Below are 20383 nucleotides of genomic sequence, written 5' to 3' on the forward strand. Positions count from 1 at the left end.
ATGAACGGAAAATGATACCGGTACTTAAGGTTAGATGCAGACCTGCAGAGTCCGGGTCCCGTTGAAAGTAATCCAAGGAAAAAAAGTGTATATTTCCAAAGGTAAGGGTGGGAAAAATATGTCAGATGAACACATTTACTCACGCAACTCCTTTTTCTTTAACCAACTTTTTACCCCCTCTTCTTTCCTTGTCTGTCCCTCACCTTTAGCGGTCCCCAATTAAACTCGGCACCCCGCGTTTGTTCCGCCCCTCCTTTTTCGTTCACCCGTGCAAAACAAATCAGAATAAGTGTCTAAAATAAATACAAATAAATACGTTACAAAAATATACAGTTGCAAATACATATTATACATGGGTTACACATATTTACAAAGAAAGACGGTACACCGAGAGAGTTTTCAAAGCTTTAATAATAATAATATAGCTTTGACAGGGTAGTTAATAGTAGCAACACTCGAGCGCTGCTAGCGGCCGTTAGAAAAATTGCATAAATTGGCCGCATCACTGAATAAGCCGCAGGGTTGAAAGTTAGGGAAAAAAGTAGCGGCTTATAGTGTGGAATTTACGGTAGTTCATAGTTTCCTGTGTTCTTGTTTGCCCGCGTCCCTGTGTCCTAGACGCATCATTTTTGCTGGGGATGCATCGTCTCAAATCAACGTGCGTCCCTGGGACACAACTTTTTTGACTCAAAATTGTCATTATTACCCGATTACCTTTTTTTTTTTAACAAAGATTTACCGCACTCCAAACTTTTCGTCAGGCAGATCCGCCATTGTTGTTTTGGTCTCGCGGTTCAAGTTTTCGTCCGCACGTCGATTTCGGCAAACGAGATCTCGTTGATTCGAGATGACGTCATTGTTGTGGTGCTTGTCGTTGAGTGAAGGTTAAGTATGCATACCAGTCAAGCTGTACGTTTTTGCCGTACAAAGTACGTTTATTATGCATTTTAAAACGTGTACCTTGTCTTCAACAAGGTAAAGCAATGGTCTGGCAAAGGGCAGTCCGAAAAGGAGCGTTTAAGTACTCCAAAAGTAATCAGTCCAATGCGTCTCAGCTGGTGTCAGGGGGCGGGGCCAGCTGGGCACCATGACAACCGTGCAGGACATGCCTTTTATATTACCGTACATTGTATGCAACAAGAGTAAAACATGTACCGTATTTTCCGCACTATAAGGCGCACCGGGTTATAGGGCGCACCCCCAAAAAATAGTTTTTGGTCCTATTTTTGACATACATAAGAGGTACCGGATTATAAGGCGCTACAATGGGAACGTCGACAAAACAGTCAGATGGTTCAGTCCAACTTCTTACCCCCTTAACATTCCCAAAGCTTGCAAAGACGCAAATGCGTGTCGAGAACACGTGCGGATGCGGTGTCCGTACGATGTCACTCAAATGCATCGTTCCATCATTCGGAAGGTTAAAGTCTTGGGATTCAAGAAATGCCAACCATTCCTTAGTATCTATTTTCTTTTTCAATCGCAACTTTACTGTGCATATGACAATAAACACTTGGAATTGAGTTGAATTGAAAAATAGACACTCCATTCCATCTATTATCTGCACCGCTTATCACAGAAACATCGAGTTCAGTCTGAAACAAGATTTTGGGAAAATATATATAGCCAGAGTAGCTCACCGAAGTCGTTGTGTTCAATAATAATGTGCAACCATGGTCCTCTTATATCCGTGAGTTTAGTAAATCCAGGAGAGTAAAATGTTTACAAATACAGAATGGTAAAACATGTTTCCTCTATGCCGTAGACAACCACACATGCTATTCACATTCATCTTTTTCGGCCAATCGCAGGCTTTGTTTTGCCCCTTTAGCCTATGCGAGCCTGTAAATGATAAAAAGGATCCGCCCCTTGACCTCCGAATAACTTTAGCCAATAGTGATCGATTCAAATGATGATTGACACATTGGTTAGCCAATGAAACGCCGGTAAATAAATCCCAGCATACACCGCGTACGACTTCGCCTTCGGGGGAAAATCGAGTCGGCGGCTGCTTGCCTTAGTTGCAAGACTTTGCGACTTAATATTGATCCATAAATAAGGCGCACTGTATTATAAGGCGCATGGTCAGTTTTTGAAAAAAATAAAGGCTTTTAGGTGCGCCTTATAGTGCGGAAAATACAGTACATATTTGTCGCCGATTTACAATTTCAACCTGGATAAGACTAAATTTTGGGTAGCCATAGATCTCTGTCGGGACCCATAGATTTTTCAGCATGCGAGTCCCCGGGACCAATCACTTTTCACAGCTCAAATCAACACTGAGTCTCTCATAAAATCTATGTATATTTCATTGGTGTATTCCAATTATTTTAATGCATTTTGAAGACAGCATGTCTCATCTTCGACTTCCTGAGCTGTGATGTCATGTGAGGAACACCGCCCACCTAGCAAGCAAGTCACCCTATTGGTTTCTGTTTGAAGTATGTCATGTCCTGCACGGTTGTCGTAGCGCCCAGCTGGCCCCGCCCCTTGACACCGGGTGACCTGCATTTCCTGATTACTCCTATGGGTACTCAAATGCGCTTTTTGGAACTGCCCTTTGTGAGATTGTTGTTTACCCTTGAAAAAAATGTTTTTGGGAATACCTTTGACAGAGACAAAGAAAAAAAACATACCTGCTCTTCTTTGATGATCAGTATCCCGACTATGGCCCCGTTCACATCGGCCACAAAGGCCTGCAGAGGACATTTGGCCTTTGGGGGACACATGAGTCAAACCAATGAGTGTGTGTGTGTGCACCAACCAGGGTTGGGTAGGGTTACTTTAACTGGATTACTTTCAATTACTTTTGGATGACTCCAATACCAAATATGCTAATAAAAGACAAAAGAAACTAAATAGGAATAAAATTCTGAGCCCCAGGGTTGGGTAGGGTTACTTTTACTGGATTACTTTCAATTACTTTTGAATGACTCCGATACCAAATATGCTAATAAAAAACAAAAGAAACTAAATATGAAGACAATGATGACCAGGGTTGGGTAGGGTTACTTTTACTGGATTACTTTCAGTTACTTTTGGATGACTCCAATACCAAATATGCTAATAAAAGACAAAAGAAACTAAATAGGAATAAAATTCTGAGCCCCAGGGTTGGGTAGGGTTACTTTAACTGGATTACTTTCAATTACTTGTGGATTACTCCAATACCAAATATGCTCATAAAAGACAAAAGAAACTAAATATAAATAAAATGATGACCAGGGTTTGGTAGGGTTACTTTTACTGGATTACTTTTAATTACTTTTGGATTACTCCGATACCAAATATGCTCATAAAAGACACTAAATAGGAATACAATGATGACCAGGGTTGGGTAGGGTTACTTTAACTGGATTACTTTCAGTTACTTTTGGATGACTCCAATACCAAATATGCTAATAAAAGACAAAAGAAACTAAATAGGAATAAAATTCTGAGCCCCAGGGTTGGGTAGGGTTACTTTAACTGGATTACTTTCAATTACTTGTGGATTACTCCAATACCAAATATGCTCATAAAAGACAAAAGAAACTAAATATAAATAAAATGATGACCAGGGTTTGGTAGGGTTACTTTTACTGGATTACTTTCAATTACTTCTGGATGACTCCAATAGCAAATATGCTGATAAAAGACAAAAGAAACTAAATAGGAATAAAATGATGACCAGGGTTGTGTAGAGTTACTTTAACTGGATTACTTTCAATGACTTGTGGATTACTCCAATACCAAATAAAATAAAAGCAAGCTGTTTGGATTAATTTTCATTTTGTTTCTGTGGCATTTGACGTTCGTTTTGCCGGAGATCAAAGAGATCAAAGCCAGGAGAGAAAGCTTACCACGTGTTGTGAGTCATCATTTGATTCATATTTAGTTTCTTTTGTCTTTTATTAGCATATTTGGTATTGGAGTCATTCAAAAGTAATCGAAAGTAATCCAGTTAAAGTAACCCTACCCAACCCCGGCACTAACCTTATTTATTTGGTTGTCCAAGATGAGGTCTAGATCCTGCAGCAGCGCGTCTCTTCCGATCTTCACCCGCGTCACCAGCTCAACCACGTTGTTCCTGTCTGATTCCGCCGCCGGACGCACTTTCACGCCCCTGCGAGAAGATCCCAGAATGCAAACGGCGTCAAGATGGCGGCCTGCCGGGGCGTTTTGGTTATCGGCAAACAGGGTTGGGTAGGGTTACTTTAACTGGATTACTTTCAATGACTTTTGGATTACTCCAATACCAAATATAGAATAGAATAAAAAAGAATAGAATAGAATATACCTTTATTGTCATTGTTACAAAACGGGTTAACATATTGTGACAACGAAATTGGGCATGACACTCCAGTTTCACACATTCACAGTGAGGTAAAAAAAGCCAAGAAGATAAAGGAAAAGAGAAGATAAGGTTCTAAAACAAGAAGGATAAGGTTAGAGTTATAATTGACACAATATTTACACAAGAAATGTCGGCATGTAGGATGTTACGTACAGTTTGGTATCGTAAGGGTTTGTGCAATTATACTTTTGGTGCAAAAATAGTCGTTATAGTGCAAAAAATAGTCAACCTAGTGCAAAAAAAATAGTCATCATCTTAACCTTAATCTTGTCATAAGAAAAAAAAAATCTTTTTCTTAAGTTTACTATTTTTCCTATATATGTTTTACTCGTGTTGTACACTCAAACTCTTTTTGAAGTAAATTAAGAAAAAAAAGTGTATTATTTTTCGCTTCTTTTTTTTCTACTTGTATTATACAATCCAAACTATTTTTGGAGGGAAAAAAAATCGATGTTTATTATTTTGTACACATTATTTTTCTGCTGTTATAAATCTAAAGTTTTTGTTTGTCAATATAAATGAGAAGTCATGAGTATTTTTCCAAGTCAAAATGTTGACATTTTACTATATTTCACATTTATTTTTCTTAATAAATTAGTGCAAAAAATAGTCATCATAGTGCAATAAAAAAAATAAAAATTAAAAATTGGTCAACATTGTGCAAGGTGAGCAGTAAAGATGTGCAAGAAACATAGACATGAGTACCATTTTACGTTCGTATGAGGTAGTGTTTTTGCAAGAGTTTTTCATTTTTTTGTGCGGTGTCTGTATATGCTAATAAAAGACAAAAGAAACTAAATATGAATAAAAAGATGACTCACAACACATGGTAAGCTTTCTCTCCTGGCTTCGATCTCTATAAGGGGAATTAGCATTTTAGCACAATATGCACATCCGGCAAAACTAACATAAAAGGCGACAGAAACAAAATGAAAATCAATCCAACATCATTTTTGCCGTTCCGTGTATTCCGTTACTCCCCAAGCCTGCACAAAATGGAGTCATTTTATTCATATTTAGTTTCTTTTGTCTTTTATTAGCATAATTGGTATTAGAGTAATCCAAAAGTCATTGAAAGTAATCCAGTTAAAGTAACCCCCCGGCACAGCAGCCCACCTCAGCCCGTCACGGTGCAGGATGTAGAGGTCGGAGGGCAACAGGCTGCCGGGCCGCGGAGGAACTCGCAGGAAGTTCTGCAGGATTGGAAAGTCTGGGGACAACGTCGGGACGGTGATGATGCAATAGTCCAGATCCTGATGGATAGGTTTGGGTTTTGTGAGTAAGGAATTTTACATGCCAGAAGTATCATTATGGTGTGTTGATATCGATAACTACTGTAAATTCCGGACAATAAGCCGCTACTTTTTTCCCAAACGTTCAACCCTGCGGCTTATTCAGTGATGCGGCCAATTGATGTCATTTTTCTAACGGCCGCCAGCGGCGCTCGAGTACAAAAGGTAAGATTCAGACCGCTTGAATATATGCACAGAGGAAGACTGCAACTTCTTGGCTTGTGCACAAATTAAATTAGTGTAAACAAACCCTCATCATGCAAAATGCAAAAAGAAAGGCACATCAAAAAATCCACCATCACCAACGGGTTCCGAAAAGCCGGTCTGCTGCGTGACGGAGAGGAGGGCACAGAATCAGGAGTGGATGGGAGCGTGGGACGAGGTCTATATGACAATTTTTCTTTCCGACACTGAGAAAGACTTTGATGGCTTCAGTTCTAAGGAGGAAGATAAGGACGGTTTACCGTGATTTTTACAAGTACGGTATGTTTTTTTAACAGCCCCGTTTACTGTGTTGCGAGCGTGTTGCTACCATTAACTGCCTTGTCACAGGCACCGTTTGGGAAGAAAGTTATATTATTATTATTAAAGCTTTGAAAACTCTCTCGATATACCGTCTGTCTTTGTAAATATGTGTAACCATGTATAATATGTATTTGCAACTGTATATTTTTGTAATGTATTTATTTTAGAGACTTATTCTGATATGTTTTGCACGGGCGAATCAAAAAGAAGGGGTGAAAAAAAACGGGGGCTGACGGGAAGTGGAGTAAAGGTGAGACGTGTTTGTGGACGCGGCGGACAATAGTGGATATATATTTTTCCCACCCTTACCTATGGAAATATACATTTTTTTCTCTTGGATTATTTTCAACGGGACCCGGACTCTGCAGGTCTGCATCAAACCTTAAGTACCGGTATCATTTTCCGTTCATTTTGCCGGCTCAAAGTTGGGTTTGGGTTAAATTTGTGATTGTGTTACATGTTTTAATGTGGGCGCATGCGGCTAATATACAAGTGCGGTTTGTGTAAGTACAAAAGCGGTTATCCTCTTAAAATGTGGTGGGTGCGGCTTATAATCAGGTGCGCTCTATAGTCTGGAATTTACGGTAATTGCATTTGTGTTCGTCTGAAAAAAGTGGAATGGAGCATCTATTTTTTGGGGGAAATGGGCAGCTACCTTTAAAAGGTATTGGTTCAGATATCACTATTTGCTAGAGTGGCGATGGTAGCTGATATGAGTATTGCCAATCTGTTAATATTAAAGGGACAGTGAGTATTATTCAGCACGTTAGGAGAATATTGATTTAAATAATAAACAGAAACAAATACATTTTTTTTAAATACTCATAGGTCGAAGAATTTGCAACAGGAGCCTCCCAGAAAGGACGCCAACATAATTCCCTCCCCCAAAACAAAGAATTTTAAAAAGGCTGGGTAAAAAAAATGAGAAGGAAAATGGTGCGTTTTGGTCATTTTGAGTCTCCGTAGTTTGTACTTTTCATCGTGCTTTGCGGCACTTGTTTTCGGTTGCACTACAGCAACGTCTAGTAGTCAAATAATACATACCGTCCCTTTAAGAAAAATAGCATGTTGGAATCTTGAAAAATATCTACTGAATTTGATAATCATCTTACAAGTATTTTGTATCATTTTGTTCCATTTTAACATTCATGATTTCACGGCACGGTGGCGCAGTGGTTAGCGCGTGTGCGGCACAGTTCCAAGGTCTTGGGAACCTCCTGTGTGGGTTCAAATCCAGCTACCGGACTTCCTGTGCGGAGTTTGTATGTTCTCCCACATTCCAAAGACATGCATTTCAGGTGGATTGGCCGGTCCAAATTGTCCCTAGGTGTGAATGAGTGAGTGAGTAATTGTCTCTAGGTTTGAATGCGCAAGCGAGTTGTCTGTCCCCGTGTGCCCTGCGATTGGCTGGCAACCAGTTCAGGGTGTCCCCTCACCACTGCCCGATGATTGCCCGATGATGGGCTCCAGCACCCCCGCGGCCCTACTGAGGATAAGCGGTGCAGCTAATGAGATAATGATTTCATCACTCATGTTAGAAATGAGATAGGTGCTTACTGGGAAGACTTGGAATATGTACGGTATCAAGTCCAGCGAGCTGTAACAGAAGAAGATCAGGACGGACTTGTGTAGTCAACAGACGTGCCATTTGAGAGAACAAGTCCTCACCTTATCTCATAATTCTTCTCAGAGAAGAAAAACTGGATAGAAAATGCATTGGGTTCCTCTGAGGTTTCTTCAGATGACGATGACATGACCTCTTCATCCTCCTCCTGAAGACAAAAATCAGTCATGCTATCATTATTAGTAAAGGTATCATTTTTATTTTTCGGTTACCTGAGATTCATCATCTTCTCCTCTCAATTCAGGTTCTTCCATCTCTTCTTGCTTCGGTTCTTTTTCCGTTTTCTCTGTTTCTTTAGGAGGTGGACGATTCCTCGCGCCATCTTCTCCGTCCTCGTCCAGCTTGGGTTTGCACAAGCCGCCAAAATGCTTCAGGTTGAAATGTTCCTGCAGTTGCCTTATATCCACCTTAGCGGTCACACTGATGAAACCGGTGATGGTGCCGTCGCACTGCCGGGACAACCACAAACACCAGTTATTAAAGCGTCCCAGGGGTGCTGGAGCCCATCCCAGCTATCTTCGGGCAGTGGGCAGGGGACACCCTGGACTGGTTGCCATTCCCACTTAGGGACAAATTAGACCGGCCAATTAAACTGACATGCATGTTTTTGGCAATGTGGGAGGAAACCAGAGTGCCCGGAGGAAACCCACGCAGGCACGGGGAGAACATGCAAATTCCACATGGGGAGACTGCGGTAGCTGGACTTGAACCCTGAGGATGCGGTTGCTGGACTTGTCACAGACCAGAACGGACACAGGACTCAATTGCATGCGTTTCTCAGATTTTATTGAAAGAGAGTGAGATTTTAGGCTTGCTTGATTCGAGGACTGGCGGAGAGCGGAATCGAGCAAGGCAGGGATGACAGGCGTAGTCAGGTTCGGAAACGGGTCGAAAAACGGGAATCAGGCAGGAAACAGGTTTTAAAAGTGAAAAAGGTCAGACGGGAATGCTCACTGAGTGAAACACAACATCTCGCAACGATCTGACCAAGTTTGAACAGAAGACAGGGGCTTAAGAAGGGTGTGGCCACCAATCAGCTTGTCCGGGCTGTTGGCGCCAATCAAGCTGCCACAGGTGTTCTAAATAGGGCAATCATGACAGGACTTGAACCCTAAACCTCCACCCTGTGGGACTGAGTAAAATATCGAATAATATTTCTTTGTAAAATATTCTAATAATGTCGGCAGTTATTTTCTTTATTTAAATACATATTTTTGATATTTGATATTATATTTGATATTTTTTGGTAAAACTCTCTATTTCCACTCAAAATAACACTAAGAAAAAAAATTGCTTTTTCTCTCTCTCTCTCTCTCTCTCTCTCTCTCTCTCTCTCTTTTCTACCTCTTTTCCACCCCTTCTATATTAATAATTTATGATTACAATGTTAAAAATAACAACAACTCCAAACCTCGCACACAGCAGCGTGGTTGTTTTCGTCCTGGGCCTCGATGAGCTCCGAAAGGAAATACGGTCGTTGCATGAAAGTTAGAATCTTCGTCTGCATAGCCACAATGTGCATGACATCGTCGTGGTCTTCGACCCTGGCACAAACAACAATATTGGATTGAATTCATGAGAAGTACCGTATTTTCCGCACTATAAGGCGCACCGGGTTATAAGGCGCACCCCCAAAAAAATAGTTTTTGGTCCTATATTTTCCATACATAAGGCGCACCGGATTATAAGGCGCTACAATGGGAACGTGGACAAAACAGTCAGATAGTTCAGTCCAACTGATTACCCCCTTAACATTCCCAAAGCTTGCAAAGAAGCAAATACGTGTCACCAATCTCTCTAATGCGTTGTTCCACATATCATTTGGAAGGTTAAAGTCTTGGGATTCAAGAAATGCCAACCATTTCTTAGTTTCCATTTAATTTTTTGCTGGCAACTGTGTGGACAGCAAAGTAAGAATTTTATTGTGCAGGGAAACGGGGTTCTTTACTGTGCATATGACGATAAACACTTTGAATTGAATTGAGTTTAAAAATAGACTCATCACAGAAACATCAAGATCATTCTAAAACAAGATACCGGGAAAATATAAAGCCGCAAAGCTCACCTAAGCTCTCTTGCAGCCATCACGTTCAATAACGATACGTAACCGTGGTCTTCTTACAACCGTGAGTGTAGTAAATCCATCCATCCATCCATCCATTGTCTTCCGCTTATCTGAGGTCGGGTCGCGGGGGCAGCAGCGTTAAAAGGGAAGCCCAGACGTCCCTATCCCCAGCCACTTCCTCCAGCTCATCCGACGGGACCCCGAGGCGTTCCCAAGCCAGCCGAGAGACATAGTCTCTCCAACGTGTCCTGGGCCGCCCCCGGGGCCTCCTGCCGGTGGGACATGCCCGGAACACCTCCCGAGGGAGGCGTCCAGGAGGCATCCTTATTAGATGCCCGAGCCACCTCAACTGGCTCCTCTCAACGCGGAGGAGCAGTGGCTCTACTCCGAGTCCCTCCCGGATGACTGAGCTTCTCACCCTATCTCTAAGGGAGAACCCAGCCACCCTGCGGAGGAAACTCATTTCGGCCGCTTGTATCCGGGATCGAGTTCTTTCGGTCATGACCCAAAGTTCATGACCATAGGTGAGGGTAGGAACGTAGATCGACCGGTAGATCGAGAGCTTTGCCTTTCGGCTCAGCTCCCTCTTCACCATGACAGGGTCCGAATGACGGCAGACGCTGCACCGACCCGTCTGTCGATCTCCCGTTCCATCCTACCCTCACTCGTGACCCCAAGATACTTGAACTCCTCCACTTGGGGCAAGACCTCCTCCCCGACCCGGAGGGAGCATACCACCCTTTTCCGACTGAGAACCATGGCCTCGGACTTGGAGGTGCTGATCCCCATCCCGGCCGCTTCACACTCGGTTGCGAATCGCTCCAGCGAGAGCTGAAGATCACGGGCTGAGGAAGCCAACAGCACCACGTCATCTGCAAAAAGCAGTGACGCAATGCTGAGGCCCCCAAACCGGACTCCATCCCCGCCAAGGCTGCGCCTAGAAATTCTGTCCATAAAAGTTATGAACAGAATCGGTGACAAAGGGCAGCCCTGGCGGAGCCCAACCCTCACCGGGAACGAATCCGACTTATTGCCGGCAATGCGGACCAGACTCTGGCACCGGGCATACAGGGACCGCACAGCCCGGATAAGACTGTGCGGTACCCCATACTCCCGAAGCACCCCCCACAGGGCCTCCCGAGGAACACGGTCGAATGCCTTCTCCAAGTCCACAAAACACATGTAGACCGGACAGGCAAACTCCCATGCACCCTCAAAGACCCTGAAGAGTGTATAGAGCTGGTCCAGTGTTCCACGGCCAGGACGAAAACCACACTGTTCCTCCTGAATCCGAGATTCGACTTCCTGGCGGACCCTCCTCTCCAGTACCCCTGAATAGACCTTACCAGGGAGGCTGAGAAGTGTGATTCATTCATAAATCCAGGAGAGTCAAATATTTACAAATACAGAATAGTAAAAAATGTTTTCTCTATGCCGTAGTGCAACCCAACGTGTGATTCACGTTCGTCTTTTTCGGCCAATTGCAGGCTTTGTTTCGCCCCTTTAGCCTATGCGAGCCTGTAAATGATAAAAAGGATCCGCCCCCTTTACATCCGAATAACTTTAGCCAACAGTGACTGATTCAAATGATGATTGACACATTGGTTAGCCAATGAAACGCCGGTATGTAAATCCCAGCATACACCGCGGACGACTTCGCCTTCGGGGGAAAATCGAGTCGGCGGCCGCTTGCCTTAGTTGCGAGACTTTGCGACTTAATATTGATCCATATATAAGGCGCACTGTATTATAAGACGCATGGTCAGGTTTTGAAAAGAATAAAGGCTTTTGGGTGCGCCTTATAGTGCGGAAAATACAGTACTTCAAAAAAACAGGGCTTTTATGAAGGTGTTTTCTGACCTCGCAGGCCGGACAAAAAGTCTTGGGCAAAGTCTATGTCTTTGACACACGGACAACCTCAAGTCAGCTGCTCCTTCTTCTCCTTCGGTGGAACGCTGCAGAGGCTCCAACAATTTGGCGAGAGGTGCTTCTGCGCACAAAAAAATTCTTAATTAAAACCTGAACACGGAAAGCTGTAAGGAACACGCGTAAACGACAAGTGCAATGCACATTCTGTCATCAACAGGGTTGGGTAGGGTTACTTGAACTGGATTACTTTCAATGACTTTTGGATGACTCCAATACCAAATATGCTAATAAAAGACAAAAGAAACGAAATAGGAATCAAATGACTGTCACGAGGGGGACCGGACCAGAACGGAGGCAGGAAGGGAGAACTCAATTGCGTTGACGATCAAAACTTTTATTTACCAAAATAAAAGTCGTCCAAAACTCAGGGACAAGACAGAACAGACAGGCTTTAACAAAAACGTGCAAACACAGGTTTCTTCCGACTCAAACAAAACAGGACAGAGCAAAACAGAACGGGAAATGCAGACAGAAAATGCAAAACAGAAACTGCAAGCAGAAAATGCAATGAGCCAGCACCCGCAAAACCCACAACCCACCCTTAAGTAGCACACACGTAAGTTAGCTGATCTGCTTCAGCTGGTGCCCAGGGGGCGGGGCCATTCTATCGCCATGGTGACCATGCTGGACATGACAATGACTATATTTTGTGCAGGCTTGGGGAGTAACGGAATACATGGAACAGCAAAAATGATGTTTGGATTGATTTTCATTTTGTTTCTGTGGCATTTGATGTTCGTTTTGCCGGAGATCAAAGAGATCAAAGCCAGGAGAGAAAGCTTACCACGTGTTGTGAGTCATCATTTTATTCCTATTTAATTTATTTTGTCTTTTATTAGCATATTTGGTATTGGAGTAATCCAAAAGTAATTGAAAGTAATCCAGTTCAAGTAACCCTACCCAACCCTGGAAATCAGTGGGCAGATTTACAGTACCTAAAGAAGCTGAGGTGGAGCTCAGTAAGCAGACAAATTCCAGCTCAGCGGTGGTATCGAACACAGCACTGTGTGACACACAACGGTGGGATTATTTTGACAGCAAATAACGAATCTTTTTTCGGTCATTATTTTTCTAAAGCACAGGTGTCAAACAGGCGGCCTGCGGGCCAGATCAGGCCTGCGAGATAACACTCAGAGAAGCGCAAGAGAAAAACAAGCTGCAGTTTGAGACATGTCAACTTGATGTTGCCAAAGCCAGGAGCCTGGAACAAAGACACTGTACTTGTATTTATTTCTCTTTCGCTCTCTCTCTCTCTCCCTCTTTTCCACCCCTTTTCTCCCACTCTCTGTCTCTGTCTCTTTCACTCTCTGTGTCTCTCTTTTTCTCTTGCTTTGTTGCTCTTTGTCTCTTTCTCTCTCTGTGTCTTTTTAACTTCTTTTGCTCTAACTTCCTTTTTTCTCTTTTCTCTTTCTCTCTTCCTACCCTTTGCGCTTTCTTTTCTCTTTTCTCTCCTTCTGTCCTTCTATTTCTCTTTGGATTTCTTTCTTCCGCTCCCTTTCTTTCCCCCTCTCTCACGACTTTTTATCTCTTTTGTTTCTCACTCTCTCTCTTTCCTTTCCACCCATTTTTCTTCCACTCTGTCTCTTTCACTCTCTGTGTTTCTCTTTCTCTTCCTTTGTTGCTCTTTGTCTCTTTCTCTCTCTGTGTCTTTTTAACTTCTTTTGCTCTAACTTCCTTTTTTCTCTTTTCTCTTTCTCTCTTCCTACCCTTTGCGCTTTCTTTTCTCTTTTCTCTCCTTCTGTCTTTCTATTTCTCTTTGGATTTCTTTCTTCCGCTCCCTTTCCTTCCCCCTCTCACGACTTTTTATCTCTTTTGCTTCTCACACTCTCTCTCTCTTTCTTTGTCCCGCCCTCTCTCCTTTTCCCACCCTCTTTCTTAGTTAGAGGTAAGATCTAAAGCAGGAGCCCGGCCTGAACCAGACCCAAAATCCCCCCACCTTTTCCCATGTCCTCACAAATAAAATAATACATTTTGGGTTTGCTTTGGGCTCGGTCCTGCAAATCAAGTGAATCTATTGGGTTTAGGCTGTGAATCAGGCTTTAACACCAGCCGGATTCAATTCAATCAATTCATTCGATTCGTGGACTGAGCAAATAGGGAAAAAAAACACTGGACCGTGTGTACAGTAAGATCAAACATCAAGTTGGATCCGGTCATCTCTGTCTGTCCCTCACCCCTTTGTACACTCCCCTCCCGAGGATAAAAAAGCCTATGCAACAAGGACAGTACAAACATCTTCTTTGTACCTTTATCCTTTTGTTTTCTTTGTCCTCACTGTAAAATGTGGAACTGGAGTGCCACGTCCAATTTCGTTGTCACACTATATTCAACCCATGTTGTAACAATGACAATAAAGGTATATTCTATTCTATTATTTTAAGGTATTGAACGGATTTTAGCAATGTTACGAAGATGGAAGAAAGCGGTTCTAGTAATATTCTTATCGTGAGTTTGAAAGGACAGATCGGGGCAAATATGACACCTCAATTTTTCAACTGAGTCACTCTGTGTGATGTGACATTTGTCAATGTTCACAGCAGTTTTTGAGAATAAGTCACGGCATTTAGATGGACCAATGACTAACATTTCGGTCTTTTCAGAGTTAAGACGCAAGAAGTTGAGTGACATCCACTCTTTTATCTCAGTGAGACAGGCCTCCAAATTTCCACAGTTTAGTGTGGGAGATTCCTCCAACGGAAGATATAGTAGAGTGTCGTCTGCGTAGCAGTGGAAGCTGATATTGTACTTGCGAATAATATCACCTAATGGAAGCATGTAAATGCTGAAAAGAAGGGGGCCAAGCACTGAACCCTGCGGAACACCGCAGGTAACATTAAAGGGCTCAGATGTCATTTCGCCCTATTTAACACAGTGCGTCCTATCTGAGAGGTAGGATCTGAACCACCAGAGGACGGTTCCTGAGAGACCGATCCATTTTTGCAACCGTTCTAGTAGGAAATTGTGGTGCACTGTGTCAAAAGCAGCACTAAGATCTAGCAGCAGCAAAAGTGATGAAGAGCCAGAATCCATTCCCAAGAGCAAAGAAGTGTTCTGCTGGTTCGAGAGCGTTCTCCATCTGGGCACCGGTGCTGCGGAATGCTCTTCCCCCTGAGATCCGATCTGCAACCTCAGTGGAAATGTTTAAATCTAAGCTTAAAACTCACTTCTACTCCATAGCATATGAATAACCTACTCTTCTCGTCGGCTGAAAAATAGTCTGTGTAATATAGTCATCAAAGCGGCGCTGCCACGAGCGGCTGCCTTTTCCAGCAGCTGCCCAATTGTTTTATTGTCTGCTCCTATCTTCGGTTTTTTCTTCCCGTTTTGACAACTACACTATGGATTACTTCTATCCTATGGACATGGGTTTTAACGCACAATAAATGCGTGTATTCAAGGAATTTCAACTCCTTGCCCTGAAGAATTCTCGTACCGGCGTGATGAAGGGGCCTATCGTGGAAGGACGGCGTTATAAGTCTTCGGTACCATCCGTAATCATGGTAAATGCGAACTCACGACCAAATAAGATCATCGAGTGCGGGTGGAAAACATCGAAGCGCACAGGGAGCGCAGTTGCTGTGTTTTGCGGAAACCTGGCTCAAATTTAGCATTCCGGACGCTAACGTGTAGCCACCCGGAGCTATCCGGCTTCAACGCCGCTAAACAGAGACACGATGGCCTGGGGGAATCGGAGAGGAGGCGGACTTGCTAACACGAGGTGGTGTATCCCTGGATTTTCACAAAGAAAAGATTTCCATCTGCCGCAGGGATGTCGAACTTTTGGACTAGCGTGACGTCATCCGCTCCGTTACAAGCATCATGTTCATCTGTTAATAAACAACGGGGTAGACTGCTGGAAGTGTGAATTTCCCTACGGGGATGAATAAAGTATCTATCTATCTATCTATCTATCTATCTATCTATCTATCTAGTGCAGGGGTGTCAAACTCATTTTAACCCAGGGGCCACACAAAAGACCAAACATTGTCTCGGGGGCCGGACTAGTAGATTCGAGAGAATGAAAAAGAGAGAGGGTGGGACAAACAAAGAGAGAAAGGGAAAAAGAGAAAAAGAAAAGAGGGATAGAGAAAGAGAGAGATAGAATGTGAGAAACAAAAGAGACTAAAAGAGAACTAGTGAGAGAGGGGGAGGTAAAGAGAAAGAAAGAAATCCACAGAGAAATAGAAAGCGAGCAGGAGAGATAAGAGAAGGGTAGAAAGAGAGAAGGTGAAAGCAAGAAAGAAGAGAGAGAAAAGGAAAAAGAGAGAGCAAAATAAGGTAGAAAGACACAGAGAAAGAGACAAAAAGGATCAAATAAAGAGAAAAAGAGACAGAGAGAGTGAAAGAAAGAGATGGAGAGTGAGAGAAAATGAAGGATGAGAGAGAGAGAGAGAGAGAGAGAGAGAGAAAGAGAGCGAGAAAGAGAGAGAAGGGTCAATACAAGTACAGTGTTTTTGAGAGGCAGCTGGCTTTGTAACATGCAGCTCGTTTTTCTCTTGTGCTTCCCTCAGCATTGTCTTCTCGGGCCGGATTCAATCCCTTAGCGGGCCTGATCTGGCCCGCGGGCCGCCTGTTTGACACCCCTGATCTAGTGTAATAATCTGTGAAGCCCTTTGAGACTCTTTGTGATTTAGGGCGTCACAAATAAAAATGACTTGACATCATTTTCGTAAGAAATCAAATTCGCTAGAAAACCACCGGTGAACTATTTTCAGAGCCAGTCCTCGGGCTACTCGGGTGTTCTCAGGGGGCCACCTGGTGCTCCGAGCACCACGTTTTAGACCCCTGCTAAAGGCACCTGATGATGTGCTGAAGGCTAGCGGTGGAGAAGTCAGCTTGGGACACGAACAGATGAAGGAAAAGTGTGTTCCATGGCTGAAAAAAAACACAAAATTAGAAATCTCAGACACGGCGTATCGTGTTTTTTTTAGTAATAGTCGAACCGTCAAAGCCTCAGCTTTAAAGTATTTGGGGAGGAAAGACTCCCATTGAAGCGGGTCAACCAGCGCTGCACTGGGATGATCAAAAAAGGACGCATGTGCCACCACTTCGCCCTTTTCGTTGGCCAAGGTCACTGCCAGGTTGGCCTTCTCCCTATGTCGCAGCAGAAGAAGGGAAAATGTATCAAGACCATTCGGACGCACGGGTCCGGGGTACAGCCAATGTTCCCTGTAATTTTCCTAAATTTCTTTCTTTTCTGGCTTTTTTCTAAATTTCTCCTTCTTTTTTCTCTTCCGTTTGTTTCTTTTTTTCTCAGCTTTTCACTCCTTTTTCATTTTGGTATTTTTTTTCTTTTTTGTTCTATTCCCCCCTTACTTTAAGTCAGGGGTGTCAAACTCATTTTAACCCGGGGGCCACACGATAGAACAAACATTCTGTTGGGGGCCGGACCAGTAGATTAAAGAGAAAGAAAAAGAGAGCTAAAGAAATAAGAGAAAGAGGGGGGGATAAAGAAAGAGAGAGGGGGGGAGAGCCTGAGAAACAAAAGAGATAAAAAGAGAAGTCATGAGAGAGGGGGAAAGAAAGGGAGAGGAAGAAAGAAATCTAAAGAGAAATAGAAAGACAGAAGGAGAGAAAAGAGAAAAGAAAGCGCAAAGGGTAGGCGGAGAGAAAGAGAAAAGGAAAAAAGGAAATTAGAGCAAAATAAGTTAAAAAGACAGAGAGAGAAAGAGACAAAGAGCAACAAAGGAAGAGAAAAAGAGAGACACAGAGTGAAAGAGACAGAGAGTGGGAGAAAAGAAGTGGAAAGAGTGAGAGAGAGAGAGAGAGAGAGAGAGAGAGAGAGCGAGAGAGAGAGAGAGAGAGAGAGAGAGAGAGAGAGAGAGAGAGAGAGAGAGAAATAAATAAATACAAGTACAGTGTCTTTGTTCAAGGCACCTTTCTTTGGCAACATCAAGTTGACATATTTCAACCTGCAGCTTGTTTTTCTCTTGCGCTTCTCTGAGTGTTGTCTCGCGGGCCCGATTCAATCCCTTAGCGGGCCTGATCTGGCCCGCAGGCCGCCTGTTTGAGACCTGTGCTTTAAGTCATGTTGTGTCATGTCCAGCATGGTCGCCGTGGGGACCGGCTGGCCCCGCCCCTTTGGCACCGGCTGTAGCAGATTTTCTAATTTGCGTGTGTGCTTCTTAAGGGCGGGTTTTGGGGATTGCCGGTTGCGGGTTTATCGCATTACTTGGCATTATTCTCTTCTGTTTGACCTGAGGAAACCTGTACTTGCCCGTTTTGAGTAAAAGCCTGTTTTGTGAGTATTCCTAGTCTGAGTTCCTGTTTGCCTGTAAGCCTGTTTTTGTTTTTGTCCCTGAGTGTTGGACGACTTTTATTTCCTTAATCAAAGTAACTGATCGTTAACGCGAATGAGTTCGCCCTTCCTGCCTCCGGCCTCCGATCTGGTCCGGGCTCGTGACATGTTGTGCATAATTTTACATAATGTTTGGTCATGTTGGGATTAAAGAAGCAAAAACAACCCGGAGAGCCGTTTAGGACCCGAAAGAGCCGGTTCCTTTGAGTGAGCCGAGCCGAAGAAGCCGGTTCCCCGACAAACTCTACTAACTTTACTCAACTTCGTTCTCCTTCGACTCGACTTCAAAATACCGCATTTGGAACACAACGTCAGGGGAACCCGTGTATTTTGACCTTCATGCACTGTAACTTTGACTTGAGTCGCTTCTTATTTAGTCATTTTGAGCCCTGATTTTTGTGCGCTGGCTAGATTTTCTTGTGCAATGCGCACACGCGCAGCTTAGAGGGAACACTGGGGTACCGCATCGATGCTCAGTATGCGCTTACAGGACTTGTAGGACCTCGATCGGTCCGAAAAGCTCCAAGTCTTCAGGGCTGATGAGAGCTTCGATGGCCTCGGCATCCGCACATTTGGTCCTCCTGACCGTCACGCTTAACACTTCGCCACTGTTTGAAGTTATAGGGGTCTTCATCTTGAGGAGATATCTTTTAGTTTTAAAGGAAAATACATGCACATTACGGCAGCACGGCGGCGCAGTGGTTAGTGCATGTGCGGCACAGTTCATGTCTTGGGAACCTCCTGCGTGGGTTCAAATCCAGCTCCAGACTTCCTGTGCGGAGTTTGTATGTTCTCCCCGTGCTTGCGTGGGTTTCCTCCGGGCACTCCGGTTTCCTCCCACATTCCAAAAACATGCATTTCAGGTGAATTGGCCGGTCCAAATTGTCCCTAGGTGTGAATGAGCAAGTGAGTTGTCTGTCCCCGTGTGCCCTGCGATTGGCTGGCAACCAGTTCAGGGTGTCCCCTGCCCACTGATGGCTGGGATGGGCTTCAGCCAACCGCGACCCTAATGAGGATAAGCGGTACAGCTAATGAGATGAGACATGTACATTACCTTCAAATTTTGGGGTTAGAAGAACTCTCCCTGATATTAAAGAAAAAGCATTGTTTATTTTCAATGAAGATAACATCCAACTAACCACAAATTGACCGTATATGTTATTAAATTTGTAAATGACTATTGTAGCTGTTTTTAACATTATAGGCGTATAAAGACCCATTTCTAGCAAGGAGCACTCCATTGTTCTAATAGTGCATTGTGTTTTCTAATTGTGTTAGAAGGCTAATGGAAGAAAGCCCTTGTGCATTGATGTTTGCACAGCTGAAAACAGTTTAGAGGTTGGAGAGGCCTTAAAACTGACCTTCCTTTAAGATTGTCGATAATCTGGAGCATCACATTTGTGAGTTGTCATTACACATTTAGAATGGCCTGAAAAATACCTTTCATGTGAAACTCTACAGTCTATTCCGTTCTAGAAATTGCTTAAGATATCCTTCAACAGAGGGTACTACTCCCTTCAGAGAACAGCAAAAAACGGTCTCTAACCAGAGTAAAAAGAGAAGAGGTGGCCACGCTGCACAACCAAGCAAAAGGACAGGTACATTAGTCTCTTGTTTGAGAAATATACACCTTAGAGATACTCAACTAACAGCTTAATCAAATAGACTCAACAGTGTCGACATATACAGTGAAGAGGTGACTCAAAGAAGCTGGTCTTCAAAGCAGAGTAGAGAAGAAAAAGCTATATCTGGGACTGGCTAACAAACGGAAGAAATTAATATGGCCATAAGAACACAGATATTGAACACTGCACTAGCTAAATAAAAGCTGGACTTTATCAGGAAAAATACCAAAGTTGTCGGGTTGACCCTAAATATTTGAATGCTTTAAAAACTAATTTCCTAGCAAATCTAAAACAGAATTTGACAATACTTACTTTCTTCTTTGATGGCAATTGAATCAACTTGTTGCATCTTGTGACATTATGGGTAAGTTTATGTTAACTTCATAAGATAAAAATTATTTATGAACCTTTTTCTGAGTCCTGATGTTTACAATTTGGCGACGCTCGCGTCGTTGCTAGGTAACAAGTGGTTACAATGCATTGTGGGTCCTTGGGACGCAAGTTCGCCTGACGTCACAAAAATGGTTTTATGAGATTAAGTGACAATAAAACAGATATAAAATTTAATTATATTCGTTACTTATCAATAGAGTTTAATTATCCATGTTATATGTCCTGTTTTAATTTTTATTTTTTTTTTAAATATGTGAACCGGAAGTTGCAAAGTATCTTGGGAACTCGTATGGTCC

General features: G+C 43.1%; 1 protein-coding gene across 3 annotated transcripts in view; it reads right to left on the bottom strand.

Moving 5' to 3' along the window:
- cfap61 (cilia and flagella associated protein 61) overlaps positions 1 to 20151 on the bottom strand; it is a 58535-nt gene extending 38384 nt beyond the window's left edge. For 2 of the 3 annotated variants that reach the window (XR_015848238.1, XM_088324680.1), the window contains exons 1-14: positions 20007 to 20151; positions 19124 to 19153; positions 18558 to 18716; positions 16715 to 16865; positions 16570 to 16646; positions 12707 to 12774; positions 11703 to 11832; positions 9189 to 9321; positions 7990 to 8226; positions 7822 to 7925; positions 7711 to 7750; positions 5453 to 5589; positions 3976 to 4105; positions 2637 to 2714 (exon numbers count right to left, since the gene is read on the bottom strand). Coding sequence is in view for 2 of the 3 variants with exons in the window: in XM_088324680.1 (XP_088180806.1) it covers positions 2637 to 2714; positions 3976 to 4105; positions 5453 to 5589; positions 7711 to 7750; positions 7822 to 7925; positions 7990 to 8226; positions 9189 to 9321; positions 11703 to 11832; positions 12707 to 12774; positions 16570 to 16646; positions 16715 to 16865; positions 18558 to 18703 (1431 nt within the window). In the remaining variant the exon portion in view is untranslated. The remainder of the gene's footprint in view (positions 1 to 2636; positions 2715 to 3975; positions 4106 to 5452; positions 5590 to 7710; positions 7751 to 7821; positions 7926 to 7989; positions 8227 to 9188; positions 9322 to 11702; positions 11833 to 12706; positions 12775 to 16569; positions 16647 to 16714; positions 16866 to 18557; positions 18717 to 19123; positions 19154 to 20006) is intronic. The other variant, XM_088324681.1, reaches the window with a different exon arrangement.
- Between the last annotated feature and the right edge of the window lie 232 nt (positions 20152 to 20383).

Source organism: Urocampus carinirostris, chromosome 20, assembly GCF_059441175.1.
Source record: "Urocampus carinirostris isolate Australia breed hairy pipefish chromosome 20, RoL_Ucar_1.0, whole genome shotgun sequence".
Taxonomy (NCBI): domain Eukaryota; kingdom Metazoa; phylum Chordata; class Actinopteri; order Syngnathiformes; family Syngnathidae; genus Urocampus; species Urocampus carinirostris.